The 16860-nt window shown below is 43.3% G+C and overlaps 1 protein-coding gene across 2 annotated transcripts in view; it reads right to left on the bottom strand.

Moving 5' to 3' along the window:
• The window catches only part of NELL1 (neural EGFL like 1), a 1027621-nt gene that overhangs the window by 1007558 nt on the left and 3203 nt on the right, over nucleotides 1–16860 (bottom strand). For both annotated transcript variants that reach the window (XM_043875125.1, XM_043875116.1), the window contains exon 2: nucleotides 9858–9986. In XM_043875125.1, the coding sequence (XP_043731060.1) occupies nucleotides 9858–9986 (129 nt within the window). The remainder of the gene's footprint in view (nucleotides 1–9857; nucleotides 9987–16860) is intronic.

Raw genomic sequence — 16860 nt, 5'->3', positions numbered from 1 at the left:
AAGAATTCATTACCTGCACTATAAGAAATGTTGAACAAAGTCCTTTCAGTTCAGTTCAGTTCAGCTGCTCAGTCGTGTCCGACTCTTTTCGACCACATGAACCGCAGCACACCAGGCCTCCCTGTCCATCACCAACTCCCGGAGTCCACCCAAACCCACGTCCATCGAGTCGGTGATGCCACTCTCTCTGTTGTCCCCTTCTCCTCCTGCCTTCAATCTTTCCCAGCATCAGGGTCTTTTCAAATGAGTCAGCTCTTCGCACCAGGTGGCCAAACTATTGGAGTTTCAGCTTCAACATCAGTCCTTCCAGGGAACACCCAGAAGTGATCTCCTTTAGGATGGACTGGTTGATCTCGTTGCAGTCCAAGGGACTCTCAAGAGTCTTCTCCAACACCACAGTTCAAAAGCATCAATTCTTCAGTGCTCAGCTTTCTTTACAGTCCAACTCTCACATCCATACATGACCACTGGAAAAACCATAGCCTTGACTAGTTGGACCTTTGTTGACAAAGTAATGTCTCTGCTATTTAACAGGCTGTCTAAGTTGGTCGTAACTTTCCTTCCAAGGAGTAAGCGTCTTTGAATTTCATGGTTGCAGTCACCATCTGCAGTGATTTTGGATCCCAGAAAAATAAAGTCAGCCACTTTTTCCACTATTTCCCCATCTATTTCCCATGAAGTGATGGGACCGGATGCCATGATCTTAGTTTTCTGAATGTTGAGCTTTAAGCCAACTTTTTCACTCTTCTCTTTCACTTTCATCAAGAGGCTCTTTAGTTCTTCGTCACTTTCTGCCATAAGGGTGGTGTCATCTGCATATCTGAGGTTATTGATATCTCTCCTGGCAATCTTGATTCCAGTTTGTGCTTCCTCCAGCCCAGCATTTCTTATGATGTACTCTGCATATAAGTTAAATAAGCAGGGTGACAATATACAGCCTTGACATACTCCTTTTCCTAGTTGGAACCAGTCTGTTGTTCCATGTCCAGTTCTAACTGTTGCTTCCTGACCTGCATACACATTTCTCAAGAAGCAGGTCAGGTGGTCTGGTATTCCCATCTCTTTCAGAATTTTCCACAGTTTATTGTGATCCACACAGTCAAAGGCTTTGGCACAGTCAATAAAGCAGAAATTGATGTTTTTCTGGAACTCTCTTGCTTTTTCAATGATCCAGCAGATGTTGGCAATTTGATCTCTGATTCCTCTGCCTTTTCTAAAACCAGCTTGAACATCTGGAAGTTGAAGGTTCATGTACTGCTGAAGCCTGGGCTGGAGAATTTTGAGCATTACTTTACTAGCATGTGAGATGTGTACAATTGTGTAGTACTTCAAACATTCTTTGGCATTCCCTTTCTTTGGGATTGGAATGAAAACTGACCTTTTCCAGACCTGTGGCCACTGCTGAGTTTTCCAAATTTGCTGGCATACTGAGTGCAGCACTTTCACAGCATCATCTTTCAGGGTTTGAAATAGCTCAACTGGAATTCCATCACCTCCACTAGCTTTGTTCGCAGTGATACTTCCTAAGCCACTCGACTTCAAATTCCAGGATGTCTGGCTCTAGGTGAGTGATCACACCATCGTGATTATCAGGGTTGTGAAGATCTTTTTTGTACAGTTCTTCTGTGTATTCTTGCCACTTCTTCTTAATATCTTCTGCTTCTGTTAGGTCCATACCATTTCTGTCCTTTATTGAGCCCATCTTAGCATGAAATGTTCCCTTGGTATCTCTAATTATCTTGAAGAGATCTCTAGTCTCTAGTCTTTCCCATTCTATTGTTTTCCTCTATTTCTTTGCACTGATCTCTGAGGAAGGCTTTCTTATCTCTCCTTGCTATTCTTTGGAACTCTGCATTCAAATGGGAATGTCTTTCGTTTTCTCCTTTACTTTTCGCTTCTCTTCTTTTCACAGCTATTTGTAAGGCCTCCTCAAACAGCCATTTTCCTTTTTTGCATTTCTTTCTCTTGGGGATGGTCTTGATCCCTGTCTCCTGTACAGTGTCACGAACCTCCATCCATAGTTCATCAGGCTCTCTGTCAGATCTAGTCCCTTAAATCTATTTCTCACCTCCAATGTATAGTAAGTCCTTTAGGCCATATAAAAATGAAATCAGATTGAAACAATAATCCATGTAAGAGACTGAAGAACACAGGAAACAGTAACTAAATATATGAGTTATTATATGATTGATTTTCTTATTATCTAAATATGTTCAAAAGATAATTGACTAATAAAAATAACAACAATGTAATATGGGGTTTATAACATAAGGTAAAATGTAGAACAACAATAGTACAGTGTCAGGGGAGGGAAGTATACTATCAAAATATTCTTATTATATACATTAAGTTGTATCACCTGAAGGTACACTGTCATCATTTAAAGATGTATACTATAAACCCTAAGACAACAGTAAAATAATGACACAAAGAGTAAACCAAGAAAAGAGATTAAAAAAGAAATCACAAAAAATTTTCAGTTAATCTAAAAGAAGCCAGAAAGAGGAGGGAAAAAGAAACAAAGAATAGACAGGTAGAAAACTAATAACAAAAACATGGATTTAAGTATGACCGTGTCAATAATCAGACTTCACTTGTAGCTCAGTTGGTAAAGAATCTGCCTGCAATGCAGGAGACCCGGGTTCAACCCCTGGGTCGGGAACAACCCCTGGAGAAGGAAATGACAACCCACTCCAGTACTCTTGCCTGGACAATCTCATGGACACAGGAGCCTGGAAGGCTACAGTCCATTTGACTACAAGAGTCAGACATGACTTAGCAACTAAACCACATGTCAATAATCACATTAATATAAATGGCCTAACTAACCTTGATGAACAGAGATTGACATACTGGTTTTTTTTTTTTTTAAAAAAAAAGACCCTTCTGTATATACTGGCTATAAGAAAAGCACTTTACATGTTATTATAAGTCTTGAAATAACTATGATAGGTGAAAGAATTTAGATCCTCCCAAAATGAGTAGACACTGTATAATTCTATTCAAATAAAATTTCTAGAAAATGCAAACTACTGTATATTGACAGAGAGCAGATTAGTAGTTGCCTGAGGGTAGAAGCTGAAATACAGGAAGGAGGGATTATTTTAAAAAGAGGAAACTTTGGGGGTGATAGCTATGTTCATTATCTTGATTGTGATGATAGTTTCACTGGTGTTTTCACATATCAAAATTAACAAACTGTACAGTTTGAATATGCAGTTTATTATAGGCCAATTACATCTTAACAAAGCTGTTAAATTTTTTAATGATACTTAAAATTATGTATGGAATAACTTGGCAAATCTACTGTATACTGTAACTATAAATTATAGATGAGATTTTTGACTTTGAAAAAATGTAAAATATCTCATTAATAATTTTTTGTATTGACCATATGTTGAAATGATAATATTTTTCATATGCTAGTTTAAAAAAATGTATAGCTAAAAAAAAAAAAAAAAATGTATAGCTAAAATCAATTTCACTTGTTTTTTTACATGTATTATATAGCTACTATAAAAACTGAAATCAAAGATATGACTCACTTACATTTCTGTTGGACAATGCTGCACTAGAAAGAAGGACTTATCTGGAGTATTCTGGAAATATCCTATTGTTCATATTTCTGCCCAACTGTGAGTAGTCATCCTACGGTAGACAAAATTATACCCCTACCCTCAAAAGATCTCTACATCTTAACCCCCAAAACCTATAAATATATTACTTTACACAGCATAAGCCTTTGCAAATGTGACAGAGTTATGAATCTTAAAATGAAGAAATCATCCTAGATTATCCAGGTGGGCCCAATATAGGGAAAAGGACCCACAAGGGTCCTTGTAAGAGAGAAAAAAAAGGCGCAGAAGAGTCAGTACAAGGGAAGAAAACACGACAGAAAGAGAAAAAAAGAAATGTGAGACAGAAACAGAGGTGGAAGTGATGTACCCACAAGTTAAGGAATGTAGCAGCTGCTGGAAGCTGGAAAAACAATAAACTGATTAGCCTATAGTGGCTATCCAAGGAACACAGCTCTGCCAACACATTGATTTTAGCCCTTTAAAGTCTATTTTTCACTTCTGATTTCCAGCGTTGAAGGTGCAGGCTGGTTTCTCTTTGCTGCATCGAGAAAAAAGTGAGAGGAAAAAGAGAGATTAAGTGAAGAGCTGTTTAGCAAAAAGGAGCCAGGACTGATCATATAGAAAATTCCCAGCTTATCCAGATTGAAAAGACAATAAAATTAGGAAATTCACTGTCAGGAAAGTCTGCTCTGGAAGGAAGCCAAGGATGTGGCTGAACCACTTTTTGCTAGTACTTCTGAAAGATCAAAACGGTCAGCATATTCAATCAACCAGAGGACGCTTTGAAGAGATCAGAATTGTAATTCAGTGATCCCCTCAGCCATCCCAGTGGAAGTCAGAAATACAACAGAGATGGAATTTCTTGGAAAGATCTGTAAAGGAGCCTTTTGTCTCATGGACAGGAAACCCTCCAAGTTTTTGAGAATGTTATACCAGAGAAACACTGCCACCTAGGACTGAAGGGAACAGAAAGAAGATAAAATGAAATAAGGCTGATGGACTCCCCAAATTCTATAGGGAAAAAATAGGTTGATAAAACTATTCAACTATAGGGACTTCTTTGGTGGTCCAGCAGCTAACACTCCACGCTCCCAATGCTGGGGGCCCAGGTTCAAACCCTGGTCGGAGAACCAGATCTTCCATGTCACAACTAAGACCAGGTGCAGCCAAATATTTAAAAGTAAATTTAAAAAAAAAAAACTCAGTTTCAGATAGCTGTGGAGAAAAGGGAACCCTCTTACACTGTTGGTGGGAATGCAAACTAGTACAGCCACTATGGAAAACAGTGTGGAGATTCCTTAAAAAACTGGAAATAGAACTGCCATATGACCCAGCAATCCCACTTCTGGGCATACACACTGAGGAAACCAGATCTGAAAGAGACACATGCACCCCAATGTTCATCGCAGCACTGTTTATAATAGCCAGGACATGGAAGCAACCTAGATGCCCATCAGCAGATGAATGGATTAGGAAGCTGTGGTACATATACACCATGGAATTTTACTCAGCCGTCAAAAAGAATTCATTTGAACCAGTCCTAATGAAATGGATGAAACTGGAGCCCCTTATACAGAGTGAAGTAAGCCAGAAAGATAAAGAACATTACAGCATACTAACACATATATATGGAATTTAGAAAGATGGTAATGATAACCCTATATGCAAAACAGAAAAAGAGACACAGAAATACAGAACAGACTTTTGAACTCTGTGGGAGAAGGTGAGGGTGGGATGTTTCAAAAGAACAGCATGTATACTATCTATGGTGAAACAGATCACCAGCCCAGGTGGGATGCATGAGACAAGTGCTCCGGCCTGGTGCACTGGGAAGACCCAGAGGAATCGGGTGGAGAGGGAGATGGGAGGGGGGATCGGGATGGGGAATAAGTGTAAATCTATGGCTGATTCATATCAATGTATGACAAAACCCACTGAAATGTTGTGAAGTAATTAGCCTCCAACTAATAAAAAAATTAAAAAAAAAAAACAAAAAACTATCAAACTACAAACATATGCTACTTTTCATGAAAAAGAATGATTCCTAGAAACGAGTCATAAACTTAGAAGGCAGAGCCAAGGATCACAGAGGATGACCCTCAGGCCCTAATACCCAGTGGAGTTTGTCCTGCTGGATTTCAAATTTTCTTGGGACTGGTGACTCCTTTCTTCTTTCCACTTCTCTCTTTTGGACAGGAACTTCTATAACTGGAATCCTATACCTGTCACACTATTATATTTTGGAAGCAGATTACCTTTTTCTAGTTTTACAGATCCACAGATAAAGAAAAATTTTGCTCCAACACAGCACATACTCAGAGTCCCACTCATATCTGATTTAGATTATTTAGACAGTGAGACTAGAAACCTGTAGGCAGGTCAGGAAGCAACAGTTAGAACTGGACATGGAACAACAGACTGGTTCCAACTAGGAAAAGGAGTACATCAAGGCTGTATATTGTCACCCTGCTTATTTAACTTATATGCAGAGTACATCATGAGAAATGCTGGGCTGGAGGAAGCACAAGCTGGAATCAAGATTGCCGGGAGAAATATCAACAACCTCAGATATGCAGATAACACCACCCTTATGGCAGAAAGTGAAGAGGAACTAAAGAGCCTCTTGCTGCTGCTGCTGCTGCTGCTAAGTCGCTTCAGTCGTGTCCAACTCTGTGCGACCCCATAGACGGCAGCCTACCAGGCTCCTCTGTCCATGGGATTTTCCAGGCAAGATTACTGGAGTGGGTTGCCATTTCCTTCTCCAAAGAGCCTCTTGATGAAAGTGAAAGAGGAGAGTGAAAAAGTTGGCTTAAAGTTCAACATTCAGAAAACCAAGATCATGGCATCCAGTCCCATCACTTCATGGCAAATAGATGGGGAAACAGGGGAAACAGTGGCTGACTTTATTTTTCTGGGATCCAAAATCACTGCAGATGGTGATTGCAGCCATGAAATTAAAAGATGCTTACTCCTTGGAAGGAAAGTTATGACCAACCTAGACAGCATATTGAAAAGCAGAGACATTACTTTGCCAACAAAGGTCTGTCTAGTCAAGGCTATGGTTCTTCCAGTGGTCATGTATGGATGTGAGAGTTGGACTATAAAGAAAGCTGAGTGCCGAAGAACTGATGCTTTTGAACCGTGATGTTGGAGAAGACTCTTGAGAGTCCCTTGGACTGCAAGGAGATCCAACCAGTCCATCCTAAAGGAGATCACTTCTGGGTGTTCCCTGGAAGGACTGATGTTGAAGCTGAAACTCCAATAGTTTGGCCACCTGATGCAAAGAGCTGACTCATTTGAAAAGACCCTGATGCTGGGAAAGATTGAGGGCAGGAGGAGAAGGGGACAACAGAGGATGAGATGGTTGGATGGCATCACCGACTCAATGGACATGGGCGTGGGTGGACTCCGGGAGTTGGTGATAGACAGGGAGGCCTGGCCTGCTGCGGTTCATGTGGTCGCAAAGAGTCGGACACAACTGAGCGACTGAACTGAACTGAGACTAGAAATTTTTCAACTGATGAATGGATGAGATTTTAGACTTTGAGCTGATGTTATAATGCAAAAAGACCTTGGGAGATACTGGGATGGGGTTAATTGATTCTGCATGTGTAGTAAACATGAATTTAGAGGGGCCAGTGGGCAGATGTTGTGGTAAGCAGAATAACAGTTCCCTAAAAATGTCAATGTCCTGATTGCCAAACCATATGAAATATGTTACCTTACATACCAAATGGACTTTACAGATTACAGATCCTGAGATGGAGAGATTACTCTGGATTATCCAAGTAATGCAATCACAAGGGCCCTTATTAGTGAAAGCCCTCCTCAGTCAAACTCCCATGATACAGTTATTCTTCCCACCAAAGAAGCTGAAGATCTCTCCCTGTTGTTGGAGCATAGCAGACATCCCAAAAGCTAAGAACACACAAATTAGAGAGCAAAGATCTAACCAAGGAAATAAATAAATGAGTAAATGACTAGACTAGTGTATAAAGCAGGCAGCAAGCCTTTCAAAGAGCACACTGGACAGAGGAAATTTTAGTGCAATTCAAAATGTTTCTTCATACCTACTGTGTACCATGCATAATACTTGGCCGTAGGGATGTAGGGGTATTTAGATAGAAAGACTATTGATTTCATGAAGTGTTGAGATGAGCCAGGCTTCCATAACAACTCTGTTGACAAAGTGTCAGCTGCTGCTGCTGCTGCTGCTAAGTCGCTTCAGTCGTGTCTGACTCTGTGCGACCCCATAGACGGCAGCCCACCAGGCTCCACCGTCCCTGGGATTCTCCAGGCGAGAACACTGCAGTGGGTTGCCATTTCCTTCTCCAATGCATGGAAGTGAAAAGTGAAAGGGAAGTCACTCAGTCGTGTCCGACTATTCGCGATCCCATGGACTGCAGCCTACCAGGTTCCTCTGTCCATGGGATTTTCCAGGCAAGAGTACTGGAGTGGGCTGCCATTGCCTTCTCCGAAAGTGTCAGCAGCATCTCTCAAATCAAGAATGGGATGGTCTCTCAATAGTAAGTGAACAGATCTTGCACAATGCAAAAAGAAAGACTAACCCAGTCTGTCTGCTCTTAAGCATGCCCAATCTATTTGCTTCACTGATTCCTAAGAGTGAGTGGAAATTAACATATCTGTAGCCTTGTTATATATTATTATATAGGATCTGTAGATGTGCTGTATATTATTAACAAGACTAAAGTTCTCTGCACAGGATATATATATCATCCCATAATGTTGGTTCAGTCATTCTAAAATAATCCTTTTGTTATCTTCACAAAAGGCTTGGTTCAAAGAAGCCTGCCAGGCATTTTTGTATAGGAATATCCAGGCTGTCTGACTGCTACATCTGATCAGATCACTCCCCTGCTTCAACTCATCAAAGGCCCCCACTGATCTGAGAGTAAAGCAGAAAACTAACAAGGGCATGGGTAATATTTGCAATAGTTAACGAGTACATGGCCTCCCACTTATCAGAATGGACGTTGGCCATAAAGCATCAGTACACCAAGCCCACGGACATCAGCTAAATGTCAGTTCTGCCTAAAGGGCCCAGCGTGACCCAGTCCCTGCCTACCTCTCCAGCCGCTCACCACCGTTTAGCCATGCTAAATGTCTTTCTGTTGGTTTCTGCCTTAGAACCTTCGTACATACCATTACAGCCCAGAATGTTCTGAGCGCCACACGCTCCCCCCCCCGCCCCCGCTCTTCCTACGCCAGGCTTTCTATTCATTTTCCACACTTCTGCTGACACATCACTTTTTCAGGGTAGCCTTTCCCTGACCACTACCATCTCCCCACCCCCATTAAATCAGATCTCCCTGTATACTTTAATTCAGCAACCTATACACCTCCCTCATGATAAGTATAGCCACTGGAAGTCAATAATTACTTGTGTAATGACTGCTTCCCTCACTCTATTTATTTACTCTTATTAATAATCCTATTATTAGCATGGTGCCTGGTACACAGCAGGGGTTCCATAATAACAGCTAGTACTTCCTGGGGATTTACTATGTTATCAGGTACTGTTTGAACCACTCTACTGGATTCGTTCCTCAATCACTGTAACAGTGCCATGATGCAGGTACTATTATTTCAGATGAGGACATAGGCAGAGTCAGGCTAAGGAATTGTCAAATGCTGCAAAGTCAGTAAATGATAGGGTTGGAATCTGATCCTAAGCAGTCAGGCTCCAGATCCAGGCTTTTACGAAGTGCACTATACTGCCCTGATGAATGCTTGTTGAACAATTTAATGAATTGTAGTCAGATTTATAGCAGGCAGAACCAAGTAAGCTGTACCCCTAAGACACTTGCAGCCATAAAATATCCTCTGTGTGTATGGTCCATTGATTAATGAGAGATGCAGATATAAGAATAGGAATAGATGCATTAATAGATATAGGTAAACATGTGGATAACAGTAGAAAAAATATCCTGTGAAAAAAATATGGCTGGTCAGTGGCTTTCAAGGACTTTACAAATTCATTCCACTTCAGATCCCCCACCAAAATCCCCTGGGAAATATATCACTGCCAAGCCAAATATTCCATCACCATGACCACTACTGCCCCTGTTACACCCTCTGAGAGTGTAACCCCTCAAATATCTAAGCACCCTCAGCATCTCTGAACATTCCTCACGGCAATAACATAGAAGTAGCAGAGATGATCGCCCAACAAACACACTCCAGAGGAACATGCCCCAGGCAGATCCCAAGGTCCTCCCCCAAGTCCTGCCCCCATGCAAAGGAGAGAGATGCCTTTACCTTGAAATAAAAATGCTCTGCTGGTGTTGTGCAGTCCAGACACCTGCGTGACCCCAAGGGTGGTATTCACAAGGTCGAGCTCAGTGATGATATCCAACTGAAGGTCAGGATCCATCCCAAAGCCCACCACTGAAAAGAAACAGAGAGCCGTCTTGTCTGAAAATGCAGACTTGCTCGAAAATACATAGAACAGTAGTACAGAGGACAGGAGTGGCAGGGACTACAAAGAAGCCAATGATGAGTGCTTGGAGATGCTCGTTTCCTAGATGGAAAAAGAAGGCAACTCTTTGCTCCATCATCCCACTGATACTGTGGTTTCTTCGTTACTTTCCCATTCCCCACTACGGACTGATAATCCCTTATGCCAAACCTTCAGGGCCAAATATATTTCAGAACTCAGAATGGATCATCTGTTGGAAAGCTAATTTGGTCCATATACTCATTTTATATAACACCTTCAACAAAGTCTACATCAGTACCCCATAACCAAACACAGTATTTCTAAAGCAAAAAGTATGGTGCTTCCTTCTAATTGATACAAGTAAAGACTATACACAGCCTCATATCAGTTTAAGTCAAGTTTTGCCACCAAAGGAGTTCGGCTCAGGGTAGGTTTTGCTGTCAAGTGAGTTATACTTTGGGTTTCTGAGCTTTTTTCGATTGGGACAATGGGTAGAGGACTGTGGCCCGATCTACCTGTTCAGACTGATGCAGTAGTGACATCTGACACCACCGTCCCCAGGAAACACCTCTGCAGGGCACTGTTAATCAGGCACCCACACGTGTGATAAAGAGGAAGGAAATGGGAGGGATGCTGTCCCTGCTGGACAAGGGTGGCAGAGGGACTGGCCAGGAAAGGGAATCCCAGAATGATGGATATATATTTCAATGGGATAACTGAAAAGTGAGACTCCCTGACAACTCTTGTTGGAGAATTACAGGGTGCAGAGAAACGGGGCCCTGAACCTCCATCATCTGGTCTGATAAAGGCAAATCCTCGAACCTGTCTCCCATCTACACGGTGTTCTGTAGAATGAATGATTCGCTCATGACTGCGAAGTGGCTTCCAATTATATATATTAATAAGGCTAGCAATCACTCCAAGGGATTCTGTTTAAGCCATTCCTAAAGGCTGTGTCTGTCTACACTTAGCATCTCAATAGTGCAATTCTGATTGCACAGTTGGAGACGTTTTAATCAGCAACAGCTGTCAATGATTGTCTGGTGGTAACATAGTCAGTGAAGCAAGATTTGGAGAGCTTGCACCCAATTTGTCCCTGAGAGACCGAGTACATTTAATTCAGGACATCACGCCCTGTGACAACCTCACCTGTCCTCCTGCACTCACCCCTTTCCCCATAGACTTGCAGAAGGAAATCTACATGCTCCTCACTATTTTCCTGTTAGGAGACAAAGTGCTGCAGAAATCTAGGCTTCCGTCGACGGAAGGAGGCTCAGGGAAGGGTCTTGGGAGCCGAAGCCTGTCATCCCCAAGGTGGACAAAGGGTTAAATGAGAAGCACAGTGCATAGAACCACCTTCTCAGTTTTTGTCAGGCTTCCCCTTGTCCTCTAAACTGAAGGTTTAAGTCTTCCCCTTCCAACTGCACCCAAATGCGAGACCAGTTTACCCAAAGACAACTCATTCATTCAATCGTTCATTCACCTGTGTGTTCATTCAGTAGTTTCTCAACAAATGTGACTGAGTGCTTTTGTTGTAACAAACACACTTCACTGCCAGGCACTGGAGCTGACCTCACTGAGCACGTTCCTAGGGCAGCAGGTGAAGAGAGGGCAAGTAAGCAAATAGGTAAATATGGTAATTTGAGATGGCAATGTGCCTGTGTCTGTGCTTAGTCATGTCTGACTCTGTGACCCCACGGACCGTAGCCCGCCAGGCTCCTCTGTCCAAGGGGACTCTCCAGGCAAGAATACTGGAGTGGGTTGCCATGCCCTCCTCCAAGGGATCTTCCCAACCTAGGGATTGAACCCAGGTCTCCCACATTACAGGCAGATTCTTTACCGTCTGAGTCACCAGGGAAGCCCAAGATGGCAATAAATGCCACAAAGAAAATAAAAGCTATGAGAAAATAAGAGTTATGAAATAAAAAGCAGCTTGCATGGAGGCTTTAAAAAGGATGGTAGAGGAAGGTTCCTCTGAGCAGAAACCTTAATGACTATAGGGGCTGGCGATCATTCCAGAAGGGAAGATCTGGGGTGGGGGGGAAGCTTTCTATTTATTTAGAGAACAGCAAATGCAAACCAGAAACAAACTTGTCCTGTTCAGGAAACCCACAAAAGGCTGCTGTGGCCAGAGCAGAGAGGGTCAGGGGGACAGCGGTGGAAGCAGGGCCCCTGAGTAGGAACTGCCTTGTGAACGGCAACAAGGGGAGAGAGAGTATTCTAATTGCAATGAGGCATCATTAGAGGCGAGGCTTCCCCGATGGTTCAGCGGTAAAGAATCCAATGCAGGAGGTGCAGGATTGATCCCTGGGTCAGGGAGATCCCCTGGAGATGGAAATGGCAACTCACTCTAGTGTTCTTGCCTGGGAAACCCCATGGACAGATGAGCCTGGTGGGCTACAGTCCATGGGATCACAAAAAGAGTCAGACACAACTTGGCAACTAAACAACAATCCTTAGAGGGCTTTCAGGTATGTGTTAAGGGGGGAGGGGTGGGATGTGCTCTGATTTACATCAGTCCATCCTACCTGCCTGACACAGACTCAATTCACAAAGACTGATGACTGACCAACTACCTACTCTGTGCAAAGAAGCACCAGGCCAATGGGCATCTATCAGCCAATGTCACAGCACTGGATGCCTCTCACTGAGATGGGTGATGCTTTTCTCCAAGAAAACAGATATCAGCAATTCAGTGGTCATCTTGGAAAAGCAGAAAAGCAATTAATGTTTCAGTTCAACCTATGGTGCTCTATACCTATATGGCAGAGATTAAGAGTGATTTCAGAGGACCTCCATGCTGGTCTAGCTCTGGCCAGGAAGTTGGAAGGCAGTGTGGGGAATGTGCCCTTAGCTGGACACAAGACGAAGGAAGCATCCCTATAGTCTCTAGCTTGCACAGGGCCTCGGGTATGTCACACCCTGAATTGAGGACCCACAGAATTAACCAAAAAGTGGATGCAGGATCACTGCTTTGGGTACAGTGATCTTAGACAATATGCATATCTGGGGATACCATGAGAGGACTGGATGGAATTCAAGCCAAAGAAAGTGAAAGTTGTTCAGTTGTATCCAACTCTTTGCAAGCCCATGGACTATACAGTCCAGGGAATTCTCCAGGCCAGAATACTGGAGTGGGTAGCCTTTCCCTTCTCCAGGGGATCTTCCCAACCCAGGGATTGAACCCAGGTCTCCCACATTGCAGGCGGATTCTTTACCAGCTGAGTTACCAGGGAAGCCCAAGAATACTGGAGCAGGTAGCCTTTCCCTTCTCCAGTGGATCTTCCTGGCCCAGGAATCAAACCAGGTCTCCTGCATTGCAGGCAGATTCTTTACCAACTGAGCTATCAGGGAATCCCAACTCAAGCCAAGGAAATTTTTTAAAAGGGATATGGTTGACTGAATTATTGGCTTCAAATCTTTACCCCTCCCATATCCACACTTTTTGCTATATGGCTTTGCAGATCCTTAGAGTAGAGTGGGAATAAACTTCCCCATCCCTTGACTTTGACCCTGGTCAAGTAACTTGTTTGATTCATTAGGATGTAGTTACAAGAAAGAATAAAATCTGACTATATGCTGGATCTGTTTCTTTTACTTTAACCTTTGCTTCCTGTTGCTTTTTTTCAATAAAAGAATACTGTCTATACATAATGGCTTGCCTCAGGGAAGCTTGTCCCTCTACTTGAATGCTAAACCAGAGTGCTTTTGTTCAGGGAAACATCATGACCCTGTCCACCCACTGGTTGCAGGTGTGAATGACTGCAAGAAAAAGGAAATTGACACATCCCCTTCCCAAGGCTGGTCATTCCAGGAGATATTTGCAAGATTAACGACCTTTTTACTTTACTTCCTTACCTCCTCCACTCTGTGTTCTGTGCAGCCCTATACCAAGGTCACAGGATAAAAATCTCTGGAACTGATCATGACCCATAGCAACTATTGCCATGAGCTTCTGGATCTAAACCAGCCAGTTCCCTGACCCCATATTAGGTAAAATAACCACCCTATTACCCACCCTATAGCATCCTAACCAATCACCTAATGCCATCATTCCAGTACGAATTTTCTGTTTTGAGACTATAAAAATTGGCTACTAGCCCATAAAAGTAGTCGGCTATCCCTTGAGCTGGCCCGATATTCTAATGGCATCTCCCACTCTAATAGACTTTATTCTCCTCTCATTCTGTCTCATGTCTGGAAATTCTTTTCCAACCTGCACAATGACTACAACATGTTCTATAAAAGAAACTGGTATCCAGACCCTGATATGATGGTTATTTTGAGACATTAGTCGGCCACCTTCTTGGTCTGCCAGCTTTCCAAGTAAAGTCGTTATTGCTTGCCTCAACACCTCATCTCCTGATTTATTGGCCTGTCATGCAGTGAGCAGTGAGCTTGGACTCAGTAACAATATTAGCAGCATGATACAAGCAAAGGCTTGAATAAGCCTGTGTGGTGGGGCCTGTTCTCTTGTACCTCTGCATCACGATGAGAAGAACATGGCCCAATTGGGCCACTAGTCCAGGGAGATTCAGACACATGGGACAGACACCTTACTTGGGTTTGGAATGATGCCCAGCCAAACCTGGCCCAGGTAAGCCAATAATCAAACCAAGCAACAGATGCGTGAACCAAAATAAACGCTACTTTGAGCTTCTGGTGGCTTATTAGGCAATATTATTGTGAAAATAAGTGACCAATGCAGGCCAAACTTGGAGACTTGCAACTGGACGAGCCTAAAAGGCACCCAGGTTCTGCGAACTGGCAGACCACCCCAATGGTGCCCTTGGATCCCCATCTCCATGTGAGAACACAGCACCCTCAATATGGAACACTCCTCTAAGGACCACTTTCAGTCCTGGTCTCTTCCCCCAAATAACTCTATGCCCTTGGTGGGGGGCAGGGGGGGTGGGATTGCTTCAATTCTCAGAGCTTCCTTTCCCTCAACCATAAAATGGGGATGATAATACCAGTCTCCCGAACTTTCCTGGTGGTTCAGCTGGTAAATAATCTGCCTGCAATGTGGGAGACCTGGGTTCGATCCCTAGGTTGGGAAGATCCCCTGGAGAAGGGAACAGCTAGCCACTCCAGTATTCTAGCCTGGAGAATTCCATGGACTGTATGGGTCATGGGTCACAAAGAGTCAGACACGACTGAGTGACTTTCACTTCACTTTCAATACCAGCCTTCCAGCCTCATGAGGTTTCAGTGATAATTGTATGAACACTCCTAGCACATACTTGGTGCCCACCTGGGGCCTGCTGCATCTGTCTTTCATAGGACTAGCCCTTCAGACCATTCCATCTCCCTGGTCCGCAACTTCACTGGACTCATACAAAAGGTACAGATGGCTCCCATTTTCCCAACCCCTTCAGATGCTCAGATGACATAGAAGGGATTCTCACCCTGACTGTGCTTTGTGAAATCCATATATTGAATCTATAGGTTGGTCAAAAAGTATGTTCAGGTTTTTCTGCATCATCTTTTGGAAAAACCAGAACAAACTTTTTGGCCAACCCAATATACTGACCCCTTCCCCTAGAGCCCACAAGTGAAGGGGCTTCCTGGTTTCAAGATAACTGTATTGCTCTTATTATAAAAACATCCCACAAAAACAGAACAAGAGAAATCAATTAGCCTTCCAGATACAATATTCTTTTCTCTAAGTGGTCCCCTTCGAGATGAAAATACCTCATGCCAATAGCAGGATGAGTAAAACTGCTTTGCCCACTGCCTAAGGAATCAGAAATCTATTAATAAGGCAACATTTGCAAGGCTTCACCTGAACCTTATATAGTATGAGAGTGGTGGCTCCATAAAAATATTTTTTTTATTTTAATGTTTCTGCTTCTCGTCCAAGCATGGAGCTCCTGCCCTTTCCAGGGAAATTCTATTATAAGTTTTTTACTTTGGTCATAACTGCTCTACAAATGGCTAAAGCTGGGTATTGGAATTAAGTAGGATAAAAAGAGCCTCTGGGGGGGAGGGGATATTTTTTTAAAACCTGGAAGGCAGCATGTCAATCTCGCAGAGGCACTTGAGGTCTGGCTCTGAGATTCGGAATCTCCACCCTAATCTCCCAGGACACCTGCTGCTGCTGCAGCTGCTGGCCACTCTTCAGCCCAGCCCAGGGAGTACTCAGGTCCAAAACCCATTCAATCCACCTCCAGGGTCCCGGACCTAAGCTCCCAAGCAAATCCTCCTGGATCTGGCTCACTTCAAACCTAATCCAGCTCACCAACCATGATGGCAGCTGTTTTCCCCAGCTCCATGCAGGACAAACCTCACTGGAGAGATGCTTCAAGATCTCATTTACCAGCAGGAATTCACAATCATTTGATCGGATTTGGGCCTCTGAACTCCTACAAAGTTTCTTAATACCCCAGAAGCATCCTCTGTGCCTGTTCCAAGTCAGCCAATATTTCACTTGATTACTGGAGGCCAGGGGCTTCTGCTCATAGCTCTATTATTCAACTCCGTTAGTAACAGCCTGGGAGGTACTTTAAAAAGCTCTCCTTCCCAGCAGGTGGCAGCAAAAAGCATTACCTCAGTGCCAGGAGCTCCGTCTACCCACTGCCCTGGTGACCACAACAAACTGGAAAGCCAAGGGGCAGTAATCATTGAGTTTTGTATTAGTCACACTTCCAGTCATTGGAGAAAACTCATGGACATGATGTGTTATTACCACTGTTACCGTGGCCTTCTGTGTGTGTGTGCATGCGTGCTCACTCAGTTGTGTCCAACTCTCTGTGGCCCTATGGACTGTGGCCCACCAGACTCCTCTGGCCATGAGATCCTCCAGGCAAGAATACTGAAATG

The sequence above is a fragment of the Cervus elaphus genome, chromosome 2 (assembly GCF_910594005.1).
Source record: "Cervus elaphus chromosome 2, mCerEla1.1, whole genome shotgun sequence".
Lineage (NCBI taxonomy): Eukaryota > Metazoa > Chordata > Mammalia > Artiodactyla > Cervidae > Cervus > Cervus elaphus.
The sequence above is the reverse complement of the archived record's forward strand: the minus strand, read 5'-3'. Positions and strand labels throughout refer to the sequence as shown.